The sequence below is a fragment of the Cryptomeria japonica genome, chromosome 8 (genome assembly GCF_030272615.1).
Source record: "Cryptomeria japonica chromosome 8, Sugi_1.0, whole genome shotgun sequence".
Classification (NCBI taxonomy): Eukaryota; Viridiplantae; Streptophyta; class Pinopsida; order Cupressales; family Cupressaceae; genus Cryptomeria; species Cryptomeria japonica.
Genome location: NC_081412.1, coordinates 247,963,416 through 247,988,697, shown reverse-complemented (window position 1 = coordinate 247,988,697; position 25,282 = coordinate 247,963,416). Strand labels below are relative to the sequence as shown.

General features: G+C 38.4%; 1 protein-coding gene across 5 annotated transcripts in view; it reads right to left on the bottom strand.

Annotated features, from left to right (window-relative positions):
• LOC131060014 (peroxisome biogenesis factor 10) overlaps positions 1-25,282 on the bottom strand; it is a 128,677-nt gene that overhangs the window by 53,901 nt on the left and 49,494 nt on the right. For all 5 annotated transcript variants that reach the window (XM_057993110.2, XM_057993105.2, XM_057993108.2 and 2 more), the window contains 3 exons: positions 25,026-25,248; positions 24,676-24,745; positions 24,112-24,190 (listed from right to left, as the gene is read on the bottom strand). In XM_057993110.2, the coding sequence (XP_057849093.1) occupies positions 24,112-24,190; positions 24,676-24,745; positions 25,026-25,248 (372 nt within the window). The remainder of the gene's footprint in view (positions 1-24,111; positions 24,191-24,675; positions 24,746-25,025; positions 25,249-25,282) is intronic.

Genomic DNA, 25,282 nt, shown 5'->3' with positions numbered 1-25,282 from the left:
AGATCAAGGACCACTACAGAAATTTACACAGTCTCAACCTGAAAAGCGAACTTGGCAAAACCCAAAAGAGGCTTGGGAGGATCAGGATAGGTTTTTTCATTCTCATGTGCACTGGGGGGAGGGAGTTGCAGACAGAAATCCTAAATATTCGAGAAATGAGGGAATCAGAAACAAAGGGCAAGGCAGAACAGAGTATGGACCGAAAACAATATGGCAGCATTGTCAAGAGAAAGAATGGCGTCCGAAAAGGAATGCTCAGAAGCAGAGGAAGTCCCCAGATCAGAAAGAAAGTAGGAGAACAGAGAAAATATCAATGATAATAGATAACAAAAGTTGGAACGACTCGGTATCCTTTTTCCGGGAGAGGGGACTATTTGTTAAATGTTTTGGGGAATGGCCGGCGGTGGGAAAGATGAAGAGTTGGTGCACTGAAACCTGGAAATGCAAAATCGAACTCAAAACCCTTCCAAATGGGTTTTTCTTGGTAATAATAGATGATAATAAGGATAAGCAGGAAATCTTAAATAATGGCCCTTTTTTCATGGGCGGAAGGGGATTGTACATTAGGGATTGGGAGCCTAATTTCAATCCAGTACTAGCTCTGATTGAAATGGTACCTGTCTGGCTCAGACTATATAATCTACCCAGAGAATACTAGAATGAGGAGTTCTTTCAAACTTTAGGTAACAAACTGGGTTTCTTCATCAAAGCGGATGAGGCGATTGAGTCCAAAGACTTTAGCATGTATGCACGAATATGTATTGGATGGAAACCACACTTCCCACTTCCAGAACAAGTGGAGATCATCACAAACGCAGGACAGTGGCTCCAAAAAATAGAAATGGAAGAGTCTAACGAAATATGTCAGCATTGTAAAAAAAGAGGACATTCGGAGGACACTTGCCTAACAGGCCCTAAAGGGAAAGCGGTGGAGACAACGATAGAAGATGAGGTGACCTTCTTTGCAAGCAAGGATAACTCATGCAAGGAGATGAGATCCAACGAGGATGAGAACCAAGCCATGCAGAACCTTGTAGGGCATGGGGAGGCTTCGAAGACTCCCATCATCACCGACCCGGAAGCGGAAGAGAATGTATCAGGAGATGCTATTATCGATAAACATAGGGAGGCAACATAGGGAGGAATCAATGTGGAGCCAATTCGGCTTTCGGAGAAGGAAATTGGCTCGAGGTCGGATAAAGAGGAAGTAAAAAATAATAGAGAACCGGATGGAATTGAGGAGGATGATGAATGGGGTTGGATGGAGGAGGAAAACATTATGGAGATAAGAACTATAGAGCAATCGGAACCGTCATGTACCAAGGTACGAATAGGAGAAAAGAGATTGAGAGGCAGAAAGTCAAACCAATTCAAGATTGCAATGGTTGGCAGTGCGAAAGGCCAATGTAAATTGACAGTAGGGAAGGGGGTCACCCTTCCTGAAGGACAATGAAAATCATAACCTGGAATGTCAGGGGCTGTAATGCCCTTGATAAACGTCGATTGATCAAACGAGGGTTGGATCAATTAAGGCTAGATGTAGTTCTTTTACAAGAAACAAAGATGGATAAAGTGGAAGCGAAGACTCTTATGGGACCTTGGAAGCAGTGGTCGGGGGTCTTTGTGGATTCGGAGGGCGCATCGGGAGGGCTGGGTATCCTCTGGAATGCAAATATTCAAAAGGTGGAGGAAGTTATGGTCTCCAATATGTGGCAGGTATGTAAGTTCCACTCTTATCCTCTAAATGTTGACTTCACAATAATTAATGTCTATGGACCGTCAAAATCTACGCTGCAAAAAATCTTTTGGAGAACCCTGTCCTCCCTCATTCGGGATTTGGAGGGGGATCTTCTGATCATCGGGGGTGACTTCAATGCTATTTTGGAACTAAGTGATAAACTGGGGGGCAAGGGCGAAATTCCTACGAACCTAGCACATTTCCAAAATTTTGTGACAGAAAATGGTCTCAGGGAAATCAAGTCCAAGGAAAGCCAGTATACATGGTCAAATCGAAGGATCTCAGGACAGCATGTTGCAGAGAAGCTGGACCGTTTTTTCTTAGGTGGGCCTTGGGCGGAAACCAATCTCCTCTTCGTCTCAAATGTCCATCCAATGACTACCTCTGACCACTTACCTGTGGAGCTATCTATAACCTTTGATGGTCCCCCCATCAGATGCCCCTTTAAATTTGAAAAAATGTGGTTGAGGGATCAAAGTCTGAGGGAGTTAATCAATGGTTGGTGGTCAGGGACTCCAGAGGTGTGTGGAACTAAGGCCTTCGTTTTTGTTAAGAAGCTACAGTTCATTAAGTCAAAAATTAAAGAATCGAATCGAGTGAAGTTTGGCAACTTTTTTGCTAACAAAAGGGATCTGGAGGACAGATTAGCAAGCTTGCAAAGAGATATAATGCAAAAAGGGATGACATCAAAGAAATTTTGGCAGGAACGAGAACTTAAAGGACAATATAGCAAAGTGTTAGCTCGAGAGGAGATTTATTGGAGGCAAAAATCGAGAGAGTGCTAGCTTAAGGAAGGGGGTAGAAATACAAAAAAATTTCACATCTCGGTTAAAGCAAAAAGATCCAGGAACAAAATCACAACCATTCTCAATAGTGAGAATGTTGTTTTAGATAAAGTGGAAGATATCAATAAAGAGGCGGTGGATTTCTTTCTAACTTTATTATCCAAGGATAATGAATCCACTTTGGAGCAGCAACAAGAAGGACTGAATGTTATCCTGGAGTTGATAGCAGCTGCGCAGAATCAGGCACTGATGAAACCAATTCAAGTTGAGGAGGTTACAAATGTAGTTTTCAGTATGGAAGGGGATAAAGCGTCGGGGCCGGACGGTTTCCCAGCTTTTTTCTATCAAACTTTCTGGGAGGTGGTAGGATTTGAGGTGTGGGAAGTAGTGGAGGAATCTCGAAGTAGAGCGAGTGTGGCAAAAGAGCTTAACTGCACACTCATTGCCCTTATTCCTAAGGTGGAGCACCCCGCTAATTTCCGTGAATTTCGACCAATCTCTTTATGCAACACCATTTACAAAGTCATTACTAAAGTGATGACAAATAGATTAAAACCCATTTTAAACCTGATTATCTCAGAAGAACAGAGTGGCTTTGTTCCAGGCAGGTCGATTGTGGAAGGGATAATTATTGCGCATGAGGCAATTCACACAGTCCGCCAAGTGAAGGTAGATCGAATGATGATTAAATTAGATATTAGAAAAGCTTATGACATGGTGGATAGGGAGTTTCTTATCCAGGTATTGCAGAGATTTGGCTTCTCCAAAGAATGGGCTAGTTGGATTAGGGCTTGCATCGAGGGGGTGTGGCCTTTGATTTTGGTCAATGGGAGCCCTCAAGGTTTTTTTCAAACCACACGGGGTCTTAGACAAGGGGACCCTTTATCGCCTTTCCTATTCATTATTCTAGCAGAAGTACTGGGAAGATTAATTCGATCACAGCAACAGCGAGGGAGATGGAAAGGCATCAAAATTGCGGAAGGGATGGACCCAGTGACTCATCAGCAATTTGCAGATGATACTCTACTTTGTGGACAGTCCTCACTTCACGAGGCCAGAGTGATGAGAAAGACATTAGATGTTTTTTGCAGAGCAAGTGGCCAGCAAGTTAATTGGACCAAATCGGAAGTTTTTTTCTTTAATACAGAGATAGACAGACAACAAGTAATCTCAAATATCTTAGGGGTCAGAAGGGGAAACCTTCCTGGAAAATTTCTTGGTACCCCCCTTTTTGGAGGGAGGAACAACCCGAGCCTATTGAATAACCTCATTGATGCTTGTGCAAACCCTTGGAAGGTTGGAAGAGCAAATGGCTTTCGTTATCGGAGTGGATCATGCTGCTTAAAGCGGTCCTTTCTGCTCTTCCCATATTCTCCATGACAGCCCTCAAGATCCCGGAGAAAGTGATTAATTTTATTAACAGGGGAATGAGAAAATTTATGTGGAATGGCAAAGAGGTAAATGAGAAAATTCCTTTGGTTGCGTGGGATAAAGTTTGTCAAGATAAACAGGCAGGGGGAGTAGGACTAAGGAATTGGAAGCTTTTAAATGAAGCTATGGGGGCAAAAGTGCTTTGGTAGATCTATACTAAGCCAAACCAGAAATGGGTTCAAATTCTAAAGCATAAGTATCTAGACCAGATGAGCAGGGAACGAATATTCACAAGTTCAATTTTACCCAAAGGATCAGCCATTTGGAATTTTATTACCTCCTGCAGACATGTTATCACTGAACATCTTACCTGGGAAATAGGTAATGGGACAATGGCCAATTTCTAGACAGATTCATGGGAAGGGAGACCAACTCTTTCAGACAGACAAGACATTGAGAACATTAAACAGGTGACTAAAAATCAATGGGGAGAGAAGGTAGGAGACTTTCTATTGAAAAGGAGAATTCAAGGGGTTGATGTGAGCGAATGGAAAGAGGTAGAAAATCTTCCATTATCAGCAAATCAGAAGGAGATTCTAAAGAGGATTTTGCAGGAGTACACCCCTATGCTATCTTCAAAGGAGGACACTATGAGATGGTGCGGCTCAAAATCGAGACAGTATTCGGTAAAGATTGGTTACAACATTCTCGTCAACATGGAGGAAAAAAAGGAGTGGCCCCTAAAGCTGATGTGGAGTGCCCCAATTCTTCCAAAAGCAGGAGTCTTTACCTGGCTTGCTCTAAAAAAGCGCATCTTAATAGGAGATAGATTGTGCAGACTAGGTTTCTTGGGCCCTTTTCAGATGTGTAATGTGTAAGAAGGCAGAGGAATCCCTGGATCACTTGCTCTTACAATGTGAGGAAGCACAAATGGTATGGAACTTCCTGTTAGGGAAGTTAGGTTGGCAAACTCCTCTACCTAATAAAGTTACTGAACTTTTCTCTAGTTGGAATATACCAAGTCGCAGATCAGTCTTTTCCAGTGTATGGTTAGTGGCGCCATCTCTAGTGGTATGGGAGATTTGGAAGGAAAGGAACCAAAGAATTTTCCAAGAGAAAGAGGAATCGCTGGTGAGTTTGTTATCAAGAGCTGAAAGAGCAATAACAGAATCAGTGTCAACGGCAGCTAGAAATCATAATCTAGCAAAATACCCTTTTACTAGTGAAGACATTGCAATCCAAGCAAACTGGCCGCTTGTGAACTGCCAACCCGTTAATGGGTCCCGGAGGGCTAATCCCCTTTCAGAATCAGCAAAAGAAGAGGCCAAATTGGAACTGCCTACTAAGGACTAGATTAATATAAACTTTGATGGAGCTTCTAGGGGAAACCCGGGAATCTCAGGAGTGGGAGTAGTCGCAAGAAATGATAAAGGGGTTATCCTATTCAAGGGGGCTCGACGACTTCAGAATGGAACAAATAATGAAAGCTAAAGCACAGGCAGCACTAATGGCCGCGGAACTGGCCATAAACATGAAAGTACCAAAAGTGCACCTAGAAGGGGATTCCCAAGTGGTGATCAACGCAATAGCGAAGGGTACCACCCCCTCGTGGAAACTATCTCATTGGGTAGAGATAATACGAGAAAAACTCACTTCTTTTGAGGATTTTCGGGTCTCCCATGTCAGGAGAGGTGCCAATGCAGTGGCGGACCTCCTCTCAAATATTGGATGTGACATGACATGTCAAGTGGCAAAGTGGTGGTCGGGAAATAGTAGAGTATGGAAGTGGATTTAATGCAGTCCGAGAAGCACAAACCAGTAATCTCGCAAGATAGCTAGAAAGGACGAGTAATCACTATCACAGGCATCGTAATTAATGTGGCAGTTCAAAAGCACGAAGTAGTTGCTTGAGACAATGGCGATGGGCAGTAAATCTGCCATGAAATATCTTTCCATTAATATCACAGATTATGCATTGATGTCTCGTCGCAAATGACAGCGAATTTATAACTATTTTGAATTTTGAGTAATGTATTAGTTAAAAACCGGATTAATGAAGGTTTGTTGTGTCTCTGCAGTTTATTTTCTTGTATCAACAGGGTTTGAGCAGGTCCGATGGAGGCTAATTTCACTCTCAGAACAGAGAAGAAATAGGTCCCTTTTCTGAGAACGGTGTCGGACAAACGAATGCAAGGCCTTTTTAAATATAAGGAAGAAAAGTTGTGGAGTGCGGCTCGGCTAATGCTGGTGGAAGGAACTGGTGCATATCCATTTTAGGTACAGGACAAACATGGAGGTCTATTCTTTGATAATGGCCTGGGCTTGCGAATTTGAACCCGAAGTGGAGAAAGTCAAGCTTACAATGAAAAAGCTTGTTGACGAGGACTACTTGATTAATCTTGATTCCATCTTGGAATGGGTAATCCCTCAGACCGGAATTCGTATCCGAGAAGGAGAGGCAGCGGAGGAGATACTACCGTTTGTTAGAGGACCGAAGAATCGGTTAAAGGAGCAATGCAGGGAACGAGCTCGAATTGGCTAGGAAGCCATGAAGCTCTGTGTCAAGTTGATACGAACAGACGAAGTCCTAAAGGCACTCAAGGTGGTGGCGCGCATGGAGGTGGGAAGAGAGCTTCGTGACCGTTTCGAGGAGGGGAGAGCGGTTCAGTTCCTAGCTAGCCTCGAAGGTGACCTAGATTTTGGGAACCTGGACTGCATTCCGAAGATGAAGACTGAAGCAGCCAAAGGGAAAGCTTTGGTAGAGATTGCAGATGAGGAGGTGAAGAAGCCGAACCAGAGCGATTCGAACTCAGAGATCACGGTGCCAAAAATCTGTTTTTTTTTGCTTTATGCTTATATGGTTTTAAAAAAAAAACAATACTTCTGGATGACTGTAATATTTTGTGCATGACTGCACAGTACTATTTTTACTTCTATTTCCGGTTGGAACTCTGCACAGTAGGTTTGAACTGAAATTTTGGGCTGATGGTGAAATCTAAATGGCCCTGGTTGAATGTAGCTATTTTTGAAAATCAATATAACAAAATTACCGATCAAAAAAAAAAGTTAAGATTTATTTAAAATAAAATGATATTTTAAAGTTTAAAATAAAATTTTGTTTTAATATTTAATTATGTTAAAATTTAAATTTAATCTTAATATTAAAGTTTGAATTTTATTTAAATTTTAATATATCTAAATATTAATATGATGCTTTATTTAAGTTTTAAATGTTTGAGTTTATTTTAATAAATTTTAATAAAGGGAATAAATAAATCTTTGAGGTCAAAGATTTTAATGTTTATCTTTTCAATAGCTTGCAATAAGTGTTTCGGAGGTCTTAAAAGTTTGAAGTAACAGCATAATCCAAAATCCTCAATTCCAAAACCTCGTGGTGAGTAAACTGAAACATTTTGGAGTTTCAGACTCCTGAAATACAGTGTGAGGACAAATAAAAGGGCATGTCTGGGATTCCGGACTCCCGAAATGTAGAGGAGCCAATATTTCAAAACTCAACACCTCTGGAACCCGAAACCGCGAATTCCAAAATCAAAAAAAAAAGAAAGTGGTGATGCACTCCGAGATTCTAGAATTTCGAACTCCGGAGGTATGCGGAAAGTGGTGTGACAAAAAACAAACCAAGTCCGGAACTCCGTGGTCTCAGGAGTCTGGTGTGGTAAGTGCTGGTGAAATGAAAGCACGACCAAACCAAAATCCAAAACTTCGTAGTTCAGGAACTCCGGAGTCAAACAACGGGCAGCAAGGAACACAAGGAGCAACGATAGTGCAGAGAAATACAATAAGATGCATCGGGATCTCGAACTCCGAAGACTCAAAAGAGCCAAGGCTCGGGACTCCGGGGGTCCGAAACCCCAAAATCCGTCAAGAAGCAACGAACCAAAATGCAAAGATAGAATGCTCCAGGAAGGTTAATGGCTCAATAGCAAGTAGTAGCTCACGAGAGTGTTTGAAAGATTGGATCGTTGGAGTGTGACATGAAACATTTGCACAAGAAGTGATTTTAAATGGCATTTGCAGTGGCAAGAGAGAAGAAAAATGTATTGACAAAACTACGAATTTGGATATCACCAGATGAAGTGCGTAGCAATGCAAGAGGGCGGATTTGGAGGAAACCCTAAATGTGAAGTTCAATAACTTACGGTGCAAGGCAATAGAATGGCACAAAATGGTAACGAAGGAGGAAGTTCTCCGGGGTCTCGAGGAGAGAAATTCTTCATGAGATTGGGACCCCGTAGTCCCGAAACCCTGGAGTCCCTAATGTATGCAAAATGTGTGATAAGTAAGAGCCAGTGAAGAGTAACGAAGTGCAGTGGGAAGGAGATATTACGCAATCCCTAATTATAGTAGGCAACATTGCTACAGTGAGGGTGCAAATACAAAGACGTTCTTGGATGCCTCAAAGAATGCAAAAGGAAATTTAAAAGTGGTGAATAAGATTAGGGCAATTAATTGTATTAGTGATATACTAATTTGAAAATCGATGGCAACATGTGAGTAATGATGAAAGCAACCCAGGCATTTGAGGAAAGAAGAATCAATTTTTTTCAAATAGATCAAAACTCCAGATTACATAAGATAGAGTAAGCGGCTATGGGTAGGAGATACGAAACTGGAATGAGATCTTGAAATTGCAAATTCATTATAAGAGTGCGGCAAGTATAGAGAATGTTGAATGATTAATCTACAAAGAGATTAGAAGTACACAGTCCAGACTACATAAGATGGAGATTCATTGGATCAGTGAGATAAACCACGAACAGAAGAAGAGACTCAATTTCTCATGATGGGAAGAAATCAAAAAAAAAATCAATATCTAAAGTTTTGGTCTATGTTTCCTATTCATGGGTATCGATGGACGCAAGGCAGTCTGTAAATTTGCAAATAGAAGGAATTCATGCACAATGACAAAGAAGCCTACCCCAGTATTAGGAAATATACAAAGAGCCCAAATCGCATGAGAGTCAAAATGAGGGGAAGATAGGTCAAAATGTGCAGTAATAAGAAGTTAGGAATTTGAGTGAAATGCTTAGTTGGTTAGGGCTTCATCTTCTCCAACGTATTTATTTCAGTGCTTTTAAAATATGTTGCATGTTCATTTGTTTTATTCAAATTGGTCAAACAACATCAAGCACATTTTGAAATATGAAGGCTATTATTTAAAAGAACTTTTAAAAGTTAAGGGGGTTTAAATCAGTTTTTTTTTAATTTAAAATAATCATTGATTTTTCGTTCCCTTTGAAGTAATTTGTAAATTAATTACTTCTTTATATTTGTGTGGGGAAAGTGGAAATTGGAAAGTAGAAAGTGGGATCCACCACAATCAATAAGGATGAAAGAGGGTTATTTATTTATTAAATTTTAATTTATTTATTAAATTTTAATTTATTTATTAAATTTTAATAAAGTTTTCTAATAATAATTATTTTCTTTTTGCAAATATTATTTTTATTTACTTTAAGAGATTTAAATTGTTATATTTTAAATTCACAATAAAATTAGCTTTTTTTTAATTTTAAATTGTGAATTTATAAAATAGATTGGCACATTTTAGGAAATGAATTAATTATTTTATTATTTTGATGTGCAAGACAAATATTGAACTGGAGTTTACTCGGAGCACAAAAGGGAGAGTTGCCAAGATTTGGGGGACCTAATATGCAGTCAAACTAAGGGCGAACTTAACATTGAAATTGGAAAGCTATTATTATAGAGACAAGTTTGCATGGATGACTAAAGCTAATTTTCAGTTGCAAGAGAAAACTTTGTGTTTGCATGCACAAATCAAGAGTTGATCTTTAGTTTCCAAAGAGGGGATTCTCTGGGAAAATTATTATAAATTGGAGCTGATTGCTCATTGTAAAGGTTAGATACTCAGAATTTAAAATTTTTAGAATTAGGAATTTAGAATTTAAGAATAGCTAGGATTGGAAAACTTCTAGAACTTGGTTGAAGGTCATTCCAGATCTTTTTTATTGCATTTTCATGTCAGTATAGCTGGGAAAAATATGATACAAACAAAAAACAGACATTCAGTGTGACAGATCTGCTGAATAACTGTCCTCATTCAAAGGCGAATATATGAAGTTTAATTCGATTTCTTGCTTCTTTCAGTTGTTTCTGTTCATATGGTGAATGTTCGATTTAACTTCCTAAATCTAAAGAGAATCATGTTTGTTTATCATTGATCTGTGCATTTCAATGGTGGTTAATGTTGATATAAATGTGGTTTAGTAATTTTAACCTCAGAAGTTGGCTTCGTTAGTATGTTGAATTGCTGATTTGCATGTTAATGTATAAATGTTCCAGATGTCCTCTAGGTTTAGTTGATATTGTCAGATGGAATGAAAGTTAAGTGTTCATCATCTCCTTGCATTCCCTTTCTCTTTTGCTATTTCTTTCTTGCCAGTTAGCTTAGTTTTAGTTTAGTTTTCTAACTTTTGCGGATTATTCATAAAGTTTTGAATCAGCAGGCACCTTAACAGGTACAGCTACGTCAAGCCACCGAGTTACCCAACACCATCGTGACCCGATTACAAAGACCTTGGAGTTGTCAATCTTTCAAGATTGATTGCTTTTCAGGAGAGGTGGTATATGCATTCATGTTCTACCTGCCTGTTGATGAGTGTGTCAGAACACCCGTCAACAAGTCTAAACTACAAAATATTAATAATTGCTTAAAACTACCATGGCATTTGAACTTTCACTATAGATAAATAACATGTCTCCGGAGCAACCACATCTTAACTAGTTTGAAAGGGATCCTTGGATCCAAAAATCCTAAAACTGATGGGAAATGGCCTATTAACAGTTGTTTTGTTCTTTCTATGTCCCAAGGAAAGATCAAAATTGAATTTAAAGGTATAGGAAACTGGTTGTTCACAGGCATTGTTTTCAAATCCTTCAGTTTTAAGATATGTGCTCCACTTCATCTGTGGAGAGATTGATGTCCTATTTTGAAATTCCCTTTGTTTTAATACTATTTCCTCAATTCTGCAGCTAGATTCCTGCAAAGCACGATTAGAAATTTCTAGGGCATACAACTGATCTTGTATCTGGTGATGGTTGTGTTGTTGTTAATTCTACAATCTGCTATTATGTATTTCTGCAGGAGAGAAAATTGTTTCTTGAGCTTTAGTAGCTCGTTTTTTCAGTTATTACTCACCACTAGTTGGACCTAAGAAAGAGGTAAGCAAGTGAAAAATTAAAGAAGGTTTGCCAAAGGTAGAAAGTCAATATTTTGTTTCAGTTACAATAAGGATGGACATATTGCACAATAATGTAAGTATATTGTTCCTTGTAATATTTGCAGACAACGTCACCATTGCTTAGTAAGGTGCAAAGCAAACACTACTAAAAATCCCATGTTCCACAAAAAGGCTGTGATGAGAAGAGGCCATTCACCAAGAAAGAAGGTCAAGACACTCTCAAGGGAGTTAAGAAGTCACTTGATTCAAGTATGTCTAAATCTAACAACTATTGCTCCCATTGCAAGGTCAAAGGGCAATGGGATGGCAAGTATTGGTGATTCCATCCCAAACTTCACCCAAAACATGGCAAGGGCACAAATGATCATCCACCAAGAAAAGGAACAGAGAAGCAAAGAAAAATACTAGAATCAAATGTAAATTTTAGTGATTAGACTTAATGTAAATAACTGGAAATGGAACACATAACAGTACAAAACAACACAAGAACAACACAGCAATACCCTAGGAAAACCTCCCTCTTGGAGGAAAAACCCAGCAACAAGACTCAGATCAGATTATATTAATGTCAAGGGATAGCCAAGTACAAATTAGCCCACTTAGGGCATGAACAAACTAACTTATCTAAATCTTGAATTCTGATCCGAATTTGACTTGTCCTTCAATCTGATGATAATCACCACCCTTGACTGGATTCACTCAGCTAAAATGAGTTCGCTATTCTCCAAAGTGAGTTCGCTGACCCCAAAGTATAATGGCAGGCCTTCAATGTATATTCGTTGTGTCTAGAATTGCTTGCAAATCAGATCGCTGAATTGGATGAATGCATGAATGGTGTATAGGATGGTTTACATCGCTTAGGATGGATTACATCGCTTTATTTATATAGGAGATACAAGTAACTTATTTGCCTTAGTCAGCTATAATGAACTTGGCGCCAAAATACAATAAATTCGCATTACAAGTTACATGAATAGGTCTTGACCTATCATGTCATCACAAGTTACATGTTGCCTTAGCACGTTACACCCAAATAGGAACAGTCTCATATGATTACGAGTTACATTATTATAATTGCTTTAAGTTATTTAAATTTTAATTGCCACTAGGCAACATTAAAATTTAATCAAGTATAATCCGAACTGGCTATTTATTTTCAACACTCCCTCTTAGCTAGGGAGGATTATCATATTGTAATAACACAGTATCCATCTTGCATTGCCCGCAGAGGATGGATCCACCTTCCATTGCCCACAAAGGGTGGAGGAGGTCTTTCACCTCAACCTTCTCTTGAGAAGGATTCAATGTCACCTTGCATTGCCCGCAAAGGGTGGAAGATACAACTTGGTGCATCACTGGGACTGAGACTCCCTCTCAACCAGAGTTGTGTTCTCAACAACTCCAAGTCTCTCTCTGAAGTCTTCAAACTTCACACGAGCTAGAGGCTTGGTGAGAACATCTGCAATCTACTCATCAGTGCTGACATATTTCAGCTAAATGGCACCTCTCTGTACCATATCACGAATATAGTGATAATGAGTTTCCACATGTTTTGACCTGTCATGAAACACGGGATTAGCAGACATCTTAATACAACTCTGATTGTCACAATGAATGACAATGGGTTCCCAAGGTTGTCTGAACAACCCAACAAGAAGCTTGCGAAGCCACACTGCTTCTCTTGACGCCACACTTGATGCAATGTACTCAACTTCTGTAGTACTTAATGCAACTAAGGATTGTTTCCTGTTGGCCCAAGAGATAACAGCAGAACCCAAACTGAAACAAATTCCTGAAGTGCTCTTCCTATCGGTTACACTTCCTGCCCAATCAAAATCGGAGTAGCCTTCCAAGGTGATGACAGTGTTGATTGGATACTTCAACCCATAGCCAGCTGTGTCTCGCAAATATCTCAGAATATGCTTGGCTGCAACAACATGAACATGCTTCGGTTTGTTCATGAACTGGTTGAGGGCACTCACTGCATAACAAATATCCGATCTAGTGTTAACTAGATACATCAAGGATCCAATCAGTTGTCTGTACTCCAATGGATCTGCAAAATCAGAGTTAGCTGCAGATAAACTCAATTTCTTCAAATTAGTTTCCATAGGAGTAGACATACGTTTGCAGTCCATCATTCCAAACGTTTTCAATATATCAATAGTATATTTTTCTTGACTAAAGATGATTTCATTAGATCTTTGTCATACTTCTAAACCTAGAAAGTAATGCATTAGGCCTAGATCCTTCATTTCAAATTCTGTAGCTAATTCTTTCTTACATCTAATGATGAGAATATCTTCACCGGTTATAAATAAATCATCCACATACAAAACCAGAATTAGCATTTTACCATTAAATAATTTAAAGTAAAGGTTAGAACCAGCATCATTTTTACAAAATCCTAGACTATCCAAATACTTATCAATTCTTTCATACCAAGCTCGAGGAGCTTGCTTGAGGCCGTAAAGAGCTTTCTTGAATCTGCACACATGAGATTCTTTATTATGAATCTCATATCCTTCTGGTTGCTCAATATAGACTTCTTCCTCAATGACACCATTAAGGAAAGCAGTCTTTACATCCATCTAATATAACTTCCAGCCCTTAGCTGCAGCAATAGCTATAATAGTTCTAATAGAAGTATATCTAACAACGGGTGCAAATGTTTCCTCATAATCTATGCCTTCCTTTTGAGAAAAACCACGAGCTACAAATCTAGCTTTATATTTCTCAATACTTCCATCAGCAGTATGTTTAATTTTAAACAACCATTTAGAGGATACAACAGACTTACCTTTAGGTCTAGGCACAATATCCCAGACATCATTCTTGATGATGGATTGATATTCTTCGTCCATGGCTAACTTCCACGCTTGTTGGTTCATGGCTTCTTCTACATTTGATGGTTCGGTCTCAATAATGTTGCACATCATTTCCACATAGTTGGAGAGCTTCTGAGGTCTCTTGCTTTCTCTAAATGTTCCTTGGGGAGCTGCAAACTTTTCGGCTTCTTGGATGGTGTTCCTAACCCAAAGTGGTCTCTTCTTACTAACTGCAATGTCTCTAGGTCCATCACTTGGATCCAAAGGCTCAGAAGGATCACAAGGCTCAATATATTCAGAAGGCTCAATAGACTCCCTCTGAATCTCAGGGTTAGTATCAACATCTATATCTTGATTTCTATTAAGTTCTTTATCATCATCAACCAAGGAACCTTTAGATTTCTTAAGAGCAATATTTTCTTCAAGGGTTCCATCTCTACTTACCTCAATGTACCTTTGTCCTGGGATGTAGACTCGGAATGCTTTGGAAGTTTCACTGTATCCAACAAGGATGCCCTTCTTTCCGGATGGCTCTCGCTTCGTTCTCTTTTCCTTTGGTACATGAACATAGACAGGGCTTCCAAAGATCCTTCGATGGCTGATATTAGGTTTGACTCCGGTGAAGGCTTCTTCAAGAGTTATTTTCTTCAACACTCGATGAGGGCATCTATTCTAGATATATATTGCAGTCTTAGATGCCTCAACCCACAAGGAAGTTTGTAGATCCTAATCATGAATCATAGCTTTAGCTGCTTCAACAATGGATCTATTCTTCCTTTCAGCCACCCCATTTTGCTGAGGATTGTAGGGAACATAGAACTCCCTCTTAATTCCTGTCTCTACACAAAAGTCATGAATGCTACTTGATTTGTATTCACCTCCATTATTAGATCTTAACACTTTAATTCTTTTTCCAGATAAATTTTCAACTAAAGCCTTAAATTCTTTGAACCTACTTAATACTTCATCAGATTCTTTAGTTTTCAAAAAGTAAATCCAAGTCGTTCTAGAGAAATCATCTATGAATATAACGTAGTATAGGCATCCACTAGGTGAAGCAACAGACATAGGTCCACATAAATCAGAATGAACAAGTGCTAATTTTTCTTTAGCTCTACTTTCAATATTTTAAAATGGACTTTTAGTGTTCTTACCTAAGGCACATCCTTTGCAAGTATCATCATGAAATTGACTAAGTTTAGGCATACCTTTGACCATCTTCTCAAGTGAGGGAAGTGCTTGGAAGTGTAAATGACCAAGCCTCCTGTGCCATAGTTCGCTGATCTCAAGAGCCTCATGAATGAGAGCTTGAACAGGTTTGATTGAAAGCTTGTATAAGCTATCATATCGAATATCGAGCAGATTTAAAACTAGATTTCTTAGGCCACGCAAGTACTCTACCCTCAGAAAATGCTAATTGATAACCCTTATCTTCTAATGCAGAAATAGAGATAAGATTCCTTTTAATTCTAGGCACAAATAAAATATCACTAAGATGTAGAAAGATACCGAAATCTAAATTTAATGAAGTAAAACTGAAACCTCTTACCGAATATCGAGCATCATCACCAATTACCACATGAAGATTGGATTCTTTCTCTATCAAGTCTGAAAGAGGCTCTCGGTAGCCTGTGATGTGTCTAGATGCGCCGTTGTCAATTAGCCATGTGTTGCAGTCAATCGGTACATTGTTTCACAAGGCAGAGAAGAAGAGGAAGTCTTCATTGTTCTTCTATTCTGCAACCTCATTGAGATTCGCTTCTCCTTGCGATTTTGACATTCCTTCACATTTTTGACATTCCTTCACATAGTGACCAAACTTGGCACATCTGAAGCAATGAATGCATGAGAGATCTCTTGGCTTCTTCCTTGAATCATGACTTGCTGAAGGTCTGAAATCTCTATTCCTCTTGAAGTTGCCCTTTTTCCAATTTCCATCTTTCTTCTTTACTGATTGGGTTGCAAGCATGTGATGATCTCCTCCATGAGAGTTCCTAATTGCCCCCTTAGCAGCCAGCCGAGATTCTTCTTGGATGCAATCTCCCCTCAATCGTTCAAACTTGGGAAGCTCAATCCTCGCACTGATTCCTTGAATGAATGAATGGTTCCCAAGTTGGGGGAAGACCATTGAGGGCAATCAAGGTAAGATCGTTGTCTTCAACTTCCTTCCCTACTACTGAAACTTGATCCTTTAAATCAGTCATTCTCATGAATTAGGAAGTGATAGATTCCCCTTTCTCCAATCGGATATGGGAGAGCTGATTCCTCAAGGCAAGAATGCAGCTAGTGTTGTTGACTTCATGCATCTTCTCCAATGTGTTGAACATCTCTATAGCGGACTTCATCTATGAGATAGATGACACAATATGGTCTTTGACAAAATCAATGATCAACCTTCGAGCTTGAAAGTCCTCCTTCCATTCTTCCTTTTCTTTTTCATCAGTAGGTTCTTCAGCATCCTTGCTAACGTATTCAACAAGATCATTCAAGGCCATCATCATATGAACCTTCCAAGAGGTGTAATTCGCAAAATCTTCCAACCTATCTTCAGCCCTAAGAGAAGAAGCCATGTAGTCTAATCTTTGAACAATAGGTTAGACTGAAAGATAATAAAAGATTGACAAATCTGATCACAACTATTTATGAACGAAGCTCACATACCATGTTGATTTTAGTGATCAGACTTAATGTAAATAACTGAAACTGAAAATGCAACACATAACAGTACAAAACAACACAAGAACAACACAGCAGTACCCTGGGAAAACCTCCCTCTTGGAAGAAAAACCCAACAACAAGATTCAGATCAGATTATATTAATGTCAAGGGATAGCCAAGTACAAATTAGCCCACTTAGGGCATGAACAAACTGACTTATCTAAATCTTGAATTCTGATCCAAATTTGACTTGTCCTTCAATCTAATGATAATCACCACCCTTGACTGGATTCACTCAACTAGAATGAATTCGCTATTCTCCAAAGTGAGTTCGTTGACCCCAGAGTATAATGGCAAGCCTTCAATGTATATTCGTTGTGTCTTGAATTGCTTGCAGATCAGATCGCTGAATTGGATGAATGCATGAATGGTGTATAGGATGGATTACATCGCTTTATTTATATAGGAGATACAAGTAACTTATTTCCCTTAGTCGGCTATAATGAACTTGGCGCCAAAATACAATAAATTCGAATTACAAGTTACATGAATAGGTCTTGACCTATCATGTCAGTACAAGTTACATGTTGCCTTAGCACGTTACACCCAAATAGGACCAGTCTCATATGATTACAAGTTACATTATTGTAATCGCTTTAAGTTAATTAAATTTTATTTGCCACTAGGCAACATTAAAATTTAATCAAGTATAATCCGAACTGGCTATTTATTTTCAACATCAAGAAGATAATATCTCTCACGACAACCTTTACCAACATTGCATGGTAAGGGCTTGTTATTTGTTTCATCAATAAAGCATTTACTTGATTTGCAAACTAGAAAAGGATCAGATGCTTTTCATTTTTATGGGAATATGAGTAGTACTCCAAGCATTTCCTAGTGAATCTAGTTATGTTCAACATGCTAACAACACTAGTAGAGCAAGCAATAAGGATTCTTTACTCATCATAAGTGAACATGAAGAGCATGTCTAGTTGGAAGCCAAGCAAAGATAAGGAAAGGAAAAATGTACGAGGCAATTAGTTCAGTTCAGCCTTCACGATTTTTCATTGATAATTGGTACTTGCATCCACATTTTGTGCATAGCAAAAAACGATAAGCAGAGTTGTATGAAGTTTCATAGCTTCTAGCAAAATCAAAAAAACAGAAGAATGGGCAGCAGTATGGGTATTTGTCTATGTTCCATTGTGTTTCCAAGGAAGGGATGGCAATTAAAAAATAGGTAAATTTTTAAAAAATAAAAAAATATAGGAATTTGAACTATTCATATGATAAGGCATTCATCATAATCCTAAGTTACCAAGTTTGGCACTTTTGCTCTAGCATATTTGTTTGGTCCGGTTCAAATCCAAATACAGGGTTGAGATAACCCAAGGTCTGGCCCGAGCACCCAAAGTTTCCTGTGAAAGTAAGGTAGCAGAAACACTACCTACACTAAGCTATGAGGAAAGAAATGAATGAAAGATACAATCAAACAATTTCAAATAGGAAATATTACACAAAATTTCAATCAGATAGACAGTAGACAATACACTGCCTGGAAAACCCTTTCAAGAAAAATCCCAGCCTTCAAATATCAAACCAATTATATTCACAGCAATAACAGTCACAACACAATCATAGGCTCAAGCCTTCACAAATGATCAAAACCAACTACAAGTTTGGAGAAATTCTGGTGGCATAACCCCTTGCAGAATACAAGTAATAGTACCACCATCCCAAGCACCAAATAAATAGGGCAAGCCCAAAGCACAAAACACAAGTGCCTTTACCAAAACCATGGTCCAAGATTCCATGGGCAAATATGATACCCAAATCTAGGACCAAAATCCATTGCCACCTTCCATGATGATCAACTAGCTAAAAATAGAATGTAACTGCCAAGTCATGAAAGTTCTCATAATCCACCAAAAAACTTGAGTTCTTCTTTTTGAACCCATCATCTACATTCAAAGATGCTCTATGATGCATCATTTTTACACATCATAAAATGGTCAAACATTCATAGTCGACATTGTAACCTTCCTCTTACATGCTCTTATACATGCCATGTTATCTCCTACACCATTGGGATTCCAAAGTGTACAAGACCTATTCCAACATTCTCTCACTTCTCGTATAGCTTGCAAGAAAAGAGAAATTCAACAATTTGTGAACTATTTGTTAGAGGCCATGAGGTATAGATCCATTACACCATCTAAACTTCTTTGTGCTCACCAGCTTTAGCAATGCATTTGCAACGTTCTCCAAATTGCCAACCTTTTCAAGCATCACTCTCCCATCCACTACCATCTTTCACAAAAATGATATTTAACATCAATGTGCTTCATCCATACTTGAAAAGATGGGTTCTTTAGCGAGATAATGGCACTCTAACTATCACAATCACTTTAAACTACACTAGCATAAGGAAGATGAGTCATATCCTCCATCTCACTAGGTAAGTGTGGATGTGTTTTTTACGCACATGCAAACACAGAATAAAATACCCAAAAGTATCTTATCCTCTCTTGAACAACGCTTCTCAAATGCTGAAGATTGGTTCAAGGATCACTTGAGACAACTCCAAGGTTCATAAATGTCAGGTCTTGACGTGTGGATAAGCTCGTTGGTTTGATGTGATTATGCTGGGATCACCAAAGGACTTACGTTGAATTGTCGAATGCTTGAATCGTTGGAACTTGATCATCTGATATTGCAATATTGTGATGTTTTTTGTCCTAAATTAGCTCGAATTGGGAAAAAAAGGGCAAAAGGAAAGGGTTGAGAGTGTCTATTCTAAGACCTAGAATGTAAGAAGATGGGTGAATGATTAGATGGAATCCTACTGGGCCAGGTCTCACCATCAAATTGAACAATTTGACACAAGCTCAGTGCAATCTTCTTAGGACATTTCAAAGAAGTTCAAATCATTACCATCAAACATTGATCACCATTCAAGTTAATGCATAAACAATGGACGCATAACAATTTGAAGTTAAACTCATATCATTCCAGTTGACCACGCAAGGTGCACTTACAATCAGCAAGGGGCTAGTGGTATGGACTAAACGGATTCCACACAAATGCATTCGACAAATTCCTCCATTCAATCTAATCAACATGAAAGCAAATGAGAAGTAGAAACCATGAGACTTGTTGAAATAATACATTTCACCATAACTTCAATGAAAAGACTATCTCATTTACAAGTCTTTAACAACAATTTCTTCTCCTCCTAACCTATTCTAACTTTTGTACTATCTTCTATTCTATTCTTCTCCTAATACTATTAACCTTTACAAATGAAGAGCTTGAGCCTTTTATAATGCTCTCAATACAATTCAATGGCTCGAATCAATTTGAAATCAATCGCTGAGATTTTACAATGAAACCCTAATTAGGGTTTGTTACAACAAACTCAATTCCAGCCAATGAAATAATTACAAAACTTTAGCATAACCAATAGATAATAAGGGTAGGTGTCTCGAAGTTTGTGCCATCATGGGCGAGTCAGGTACATTGAATCAAGACGTGCTGATGTGGAACTCCTTGATTTGGTGAGTAATGACTAGGATGATGACTAGGACGCCACTTCAACTTGCACTTGTAGACTTGATTCATCACCATGAAGGGATGTTGAGAGATATCTCTTGATGCTCAACATTTCAAACTCGCTAAAAGTAGTGGTGATGGGAAGCATTGATGTAACTAAGTCATTCCTCCATCCTCACTTGCTTGCCTTAGGGTGATTGTATGACTTCTCCATCACGCTCCTTTGATCTCTCTGTGTCTCCATGGTGCGATGAGAGTTGAGATTCCTCTTGGGCATTCTCATGCTTGTAAATGAGGTTCTCCCCTTTGCATGGAGGTGTAGATCTCACAATCTTTCTCCTTTTGATTTGCAATCACCATCCTCTCTCATCTACAAAACAAAACAAACATGATATCAAATACACATAATATATAACCTTGATAGTTCTTCTAACTTGATATATTCTTGTGTTTTGTAGGTTTGATAAGAGGATTTAGAGAAAATTCACTCTCATGAAGGAGTACTTGAAGTTGTTTTTCATTCCTAGAGAAGAGCACTTGAAGTTCACTCCAACCCTGATGCTCATAAAGTTACCCTTAAACTTGTCTTTGAACTCGCTTTCATTCATTTTCCTTCACTTTATGGGTTCTAACAATGAGTCTTCCCACCATTTATTGATGCAAACAGGATAAATTGTCCTTAGGGAAGGCCTCTAGAGGAAATTCGCTCCAAATGGTGTGCACATGAAGTTCGCTCTCCTACCTTAGGACATGAAGTTCGCTCCCCTAGCTCAGCTCATGAAGTTCACTTTCAACTCAAATTCACTCTTTCTAAAGATCAAATCAGTTCAAAGCAATGTTCTCATAAATAATCTTGCAAATTCGCTCTTGATCACATGCACATGAAGTTCGCTCTCCTTGCCTTGAACATGAAGTTTGCTCTCCTTGCCTTCAACATGAAGTTCGCTCTCCTTGCCTTTAACATGAAGTTCGTTCTTCCTGCCTTGAACATGAAGTTCGCTCTCCCTGTTTTGAACATGAAGTTCCCTCCTCCTGCCTTGAACATGAAGTTTGCTCTCCCTGTTTTGAACATGAAGTTCACCCCCCTGGGCTTGAAGATGAAGTTCGCTCTCCTAGGCTTGAAGGTGAAGTTCACTCTCCCTCCTTAACACATGAAGTGAATTTCAAACTAAAACAAACTTCTCTTCAATCACTTCATTGTTTCATCAACTCGATCCTTAGGTTTTTCAAGCTTTCATTTACAAAAACCATGTCAAACTTTCCCTATGAAGGCCTAAAATGCAAAATTCGCTCCAATCAAGGAGCACATGAAGTAAACTTTGCTCCAAAGAAGGAGCACTTGAAGTGAATTTCAAAATCAACATTCTAACTCTCCTTTGCTCACTTTCACTCACTTTCTCAACTCTAATGCGTCATGCCATGCTTAACTTGAAGTGTTAGGAAGAATTTCGCTCTGAGGGAGAGGTACATGAAGTTTGCTTCACAAAGGGGGTACATGAACTGAAGTCCAAATCATAGTGGATGCACATGAAGTGAAGTGAAACTTGACACTTAGTGTTTTCTTGCTCACTCTCCTTCATTCCATTCATTCAAGCTTGTTAAAACTAGGCTCATTGGTGCCTACGTGCTTGACCCGCTTGATGTTTCCCTCTATCAGACCTCTTTCTCTTTATGTTCATTTTGACTTCATTTCATCCCCAAAAGAAGAGCTATCCTCCTGACTCCTAGCTACCTGACCATTTATACCTCTTCAATGCAAAGGCTAATAGCTAAGGATTCTAACACTACCTAAAAAGCAGAAAAAAGTGGGGGTCCCCATTTGCGATGGGGCGATGTGTGAATACCTCACAACAGTAAGGATAGACACTACTCAACCGATAGCTTTGTTCTCATAAAAACAAGATGACTCGTTGATTTACAATCTAGATTCTAGCATGCTAAGACATTGCAAAACAAAGTCAACATACTCTAACTCAACCAAAGTTTTATGTTAGCTAAATTCTATCTAATCTCCATCCCCAAGATAAACTTAGCAGACCTCAAGTCCTTCATATCAAACTACAAAGAAAATTGAGACTTAAGTCCCAGATCGTACCCTTGTTGTTACCAAAAATTGGTTTGTCATCAACATACAAAGTAATAACAATAAAATGATCACCATCCTACTTATATAAAGCACAACAATCTAATACAAATCCTAACCTCAAAAACATAAGAATTAAACTTTTGATACCACATTTTGAATGACTATTTGAGACCACAAAGAGATTTCCTCAATTTACAAACCAATGATTCATTACTCTTTACCACAACTATGCCATACAGATATCTCTCTTCCTCCAAGTCACCATGTAGAATAGTTGTCTTCACATCCTTCTATTCAATCTCAGGGTCACGTCACAACAACATATTACAAGAATCTAATAGATGTTAGCTTAGCAATTGTAAAAAGGATCTCACCAAAATCAATTCCTTCTTCCCGGGAAATCCTTTTGCAACCAACCTTGCTTTGTACTTTTCAACCTTTACCTCAAAACTAAATTTGCTTTTTGATACCCATTGACAACCAATAGGCTCCCTTCCGTTCAAAATCTAAACCAAGTCCCATGTGTCATTCTTTTTCAGTGCTTCCATCCCATCATACATGCCCGATTTCTAGGATTTATTGTCATTCATCTCCATTGACTCTTTCATAGTTATAGGCTCATCAATGTTAGTAGATAAAGTAAAACTATATTTGAAATCAGGTTGGCTATACCTCTCTGGTTGCCTTCAATGCTCAGTGGATCTCCTCAGAAGCTGAGGATGAGGTTTTTCCTACTCTGAGCTCTCATAGTGCTTCTTATGTCCTTCCCATCAGATCCATCCTTATAGTAAATTTGGCTTGAAAGTAAATACTATTCTTTGGGAAATTTTGTGGAAGAGTCTACAGACATATTTGTTTCACACTACCTTTGCTCAATTTTTTGTTGAAATGAATTTGGACAAGATTTGTCAAAATCTATCATTTTAAACAAGTATGGTAAGATCATGGAAAGAAATTCTAGACTATGTTAACATTCCTTTCAGGTGCTGCCACTGTTTTGTTTAATGGCATTTTGGTTCCCACTGTTCAAAAAACGGCAATTCTGCTTCTATAAACTGCAGCACAAATTTCTCCAACAATGTACTTTGTGGTAAGAGGCTGAGGTTCAGTATAGCAGGCTCTTCCCAAGGAAGGGCATGTATATATTGTCGGCTTCCAGTAGGCAAGAATAGTCTAAACCTGATCTCTGTTTAAGGATTTGCACTCAAATTATAAGACAGACTCAAAGAAAAACAACCCTCATTCAAAGAAGACTTGGCCATTGACAAAGTTTCTTCATAAACTCCACGAGGAGTCAACCATCATTACTCTGCCTTTGATTCAGAAGTGCCTTTGAGCTCTCACCCAGATATTAATAAGCTCAGTGAGGATCCCGATGATGAAGAACTGGCTAGGTGGTCAGTGGTCCAAAAGAAGAAAACATCCTCCAATAATGAAACTATTCAGTGTGAAATGACTCCAAGGTCCCCTGTTAGGAGAGGATAATTGCTTTTAAAGCTTTTTGGTACTATCTAGAGATTGAGTTTCCATGTTGAGATTAAATTTTGCCTTCCATGTGTTTTCAGTTTGTATAAGAGGGTAAGTTTTGTCAGGGATCATTTTTCTCTTGACAAGTTGTAATTTTGGATTGATATGGGTGAAGGCACCCATAGATTCACTTAGCTTACCTGGCAAAAAAAAGAATATTTTTATCTTGTTTCCTACTTTCTCAACAGCAATTTTATGTCAAGAAATTGAGGATATTAAGCTTGAATTTAGGAAATGACTGTAATATAGAATTAATTCAACACTAGTTTTAAAATATAAAACAGAAAAATTAAGGTCCATGATTTCTCTAAAGAATCATTTAAGGATCATGCAATACCTATGTTTCTGAGGCAATGGCCTTCCAATGAATACATAACGAATCCCTGCTGCACGTTTTGCTATATGATAGTAAAGACCTGAGGAATTTAGAAATTTTATATTAGAAATAAAAATGCAAATCCAATTTATTTTGACCGAAAATTATGAAAGTTCAACCTTATATTAAAAAGTCCTAGTCAATTCTATTAAGTTAAAATATATCGTTGCTTATGATATTGAACACTCCTAGACAAAATAAGAAATACTCAAACCTTGCATCCATACTGCAATGTTAATTCTCGACTATTTGAATTTCTCATTTTTTATAAACTCAAGGAAAAAAAATCAATATGGTTGAAGTTCTGAAGTAAACACTCCAAGATACAAGGGACTCTTATAAGGTTAGATAAGCTGCAGAAGATTTATTGAATAAATGAAGAAGTTTACGTAACTAATAGACATAGCTAATGCTACTGAATTCCTTTCAATGAAATTATCTTAGGCACATTTCTGCAGTTCGCAAATATACATGTTAAAGTCTGACATCAGCTGCTTCTGGAGATAATGGAACGATGAAAAATACCCTCAAAATAAAAGAGCATCAGGTTTGTGCGGATGACTAGCTGTGAAGCCTCCCGTACAGATGGTAGAATCTGTTAACAATACAGAGAATAAAGACACCTTAAGAATGCTTTACAATATTTTTGAATATTCAAGAAGTTCAATATGTTTTGTTTATATGCTTTAATGTGCATATCTCAGATCATGTAAGAGACAAATAACCTGGGTCCTCAAACAATCAAGTAGTGAATGTTACTTCAAAGATATAACAGAAAAAGTGCACTTTTTCTAAATAAATTAAACCAAAAATGTTTGTCTAAGATAACTATGCAAAGGTCGAAACCAGAATTTCTCAGTAGTTAAAGAACATACCAAAGGCCATTTTTGAACTGCAGTTATCCACATTTTCTTAACTCTTTCTTTCCATCTTGAGCATCTTATGGCAGCAGATTCTCTATCTGCAGAAGAGGACAATAAGTCACTTGCATGATCAGAAACACTGTCAGTTGCACCACCACTTCCAACTCCAAATCTAGCATGTGACTCATCAGGATCTCTGTTGGCCAGCAAAACTCCATGTGTAGCCACCCTAGCACTGTAATGCTACATAATTAGTTTAGTGATCCCAA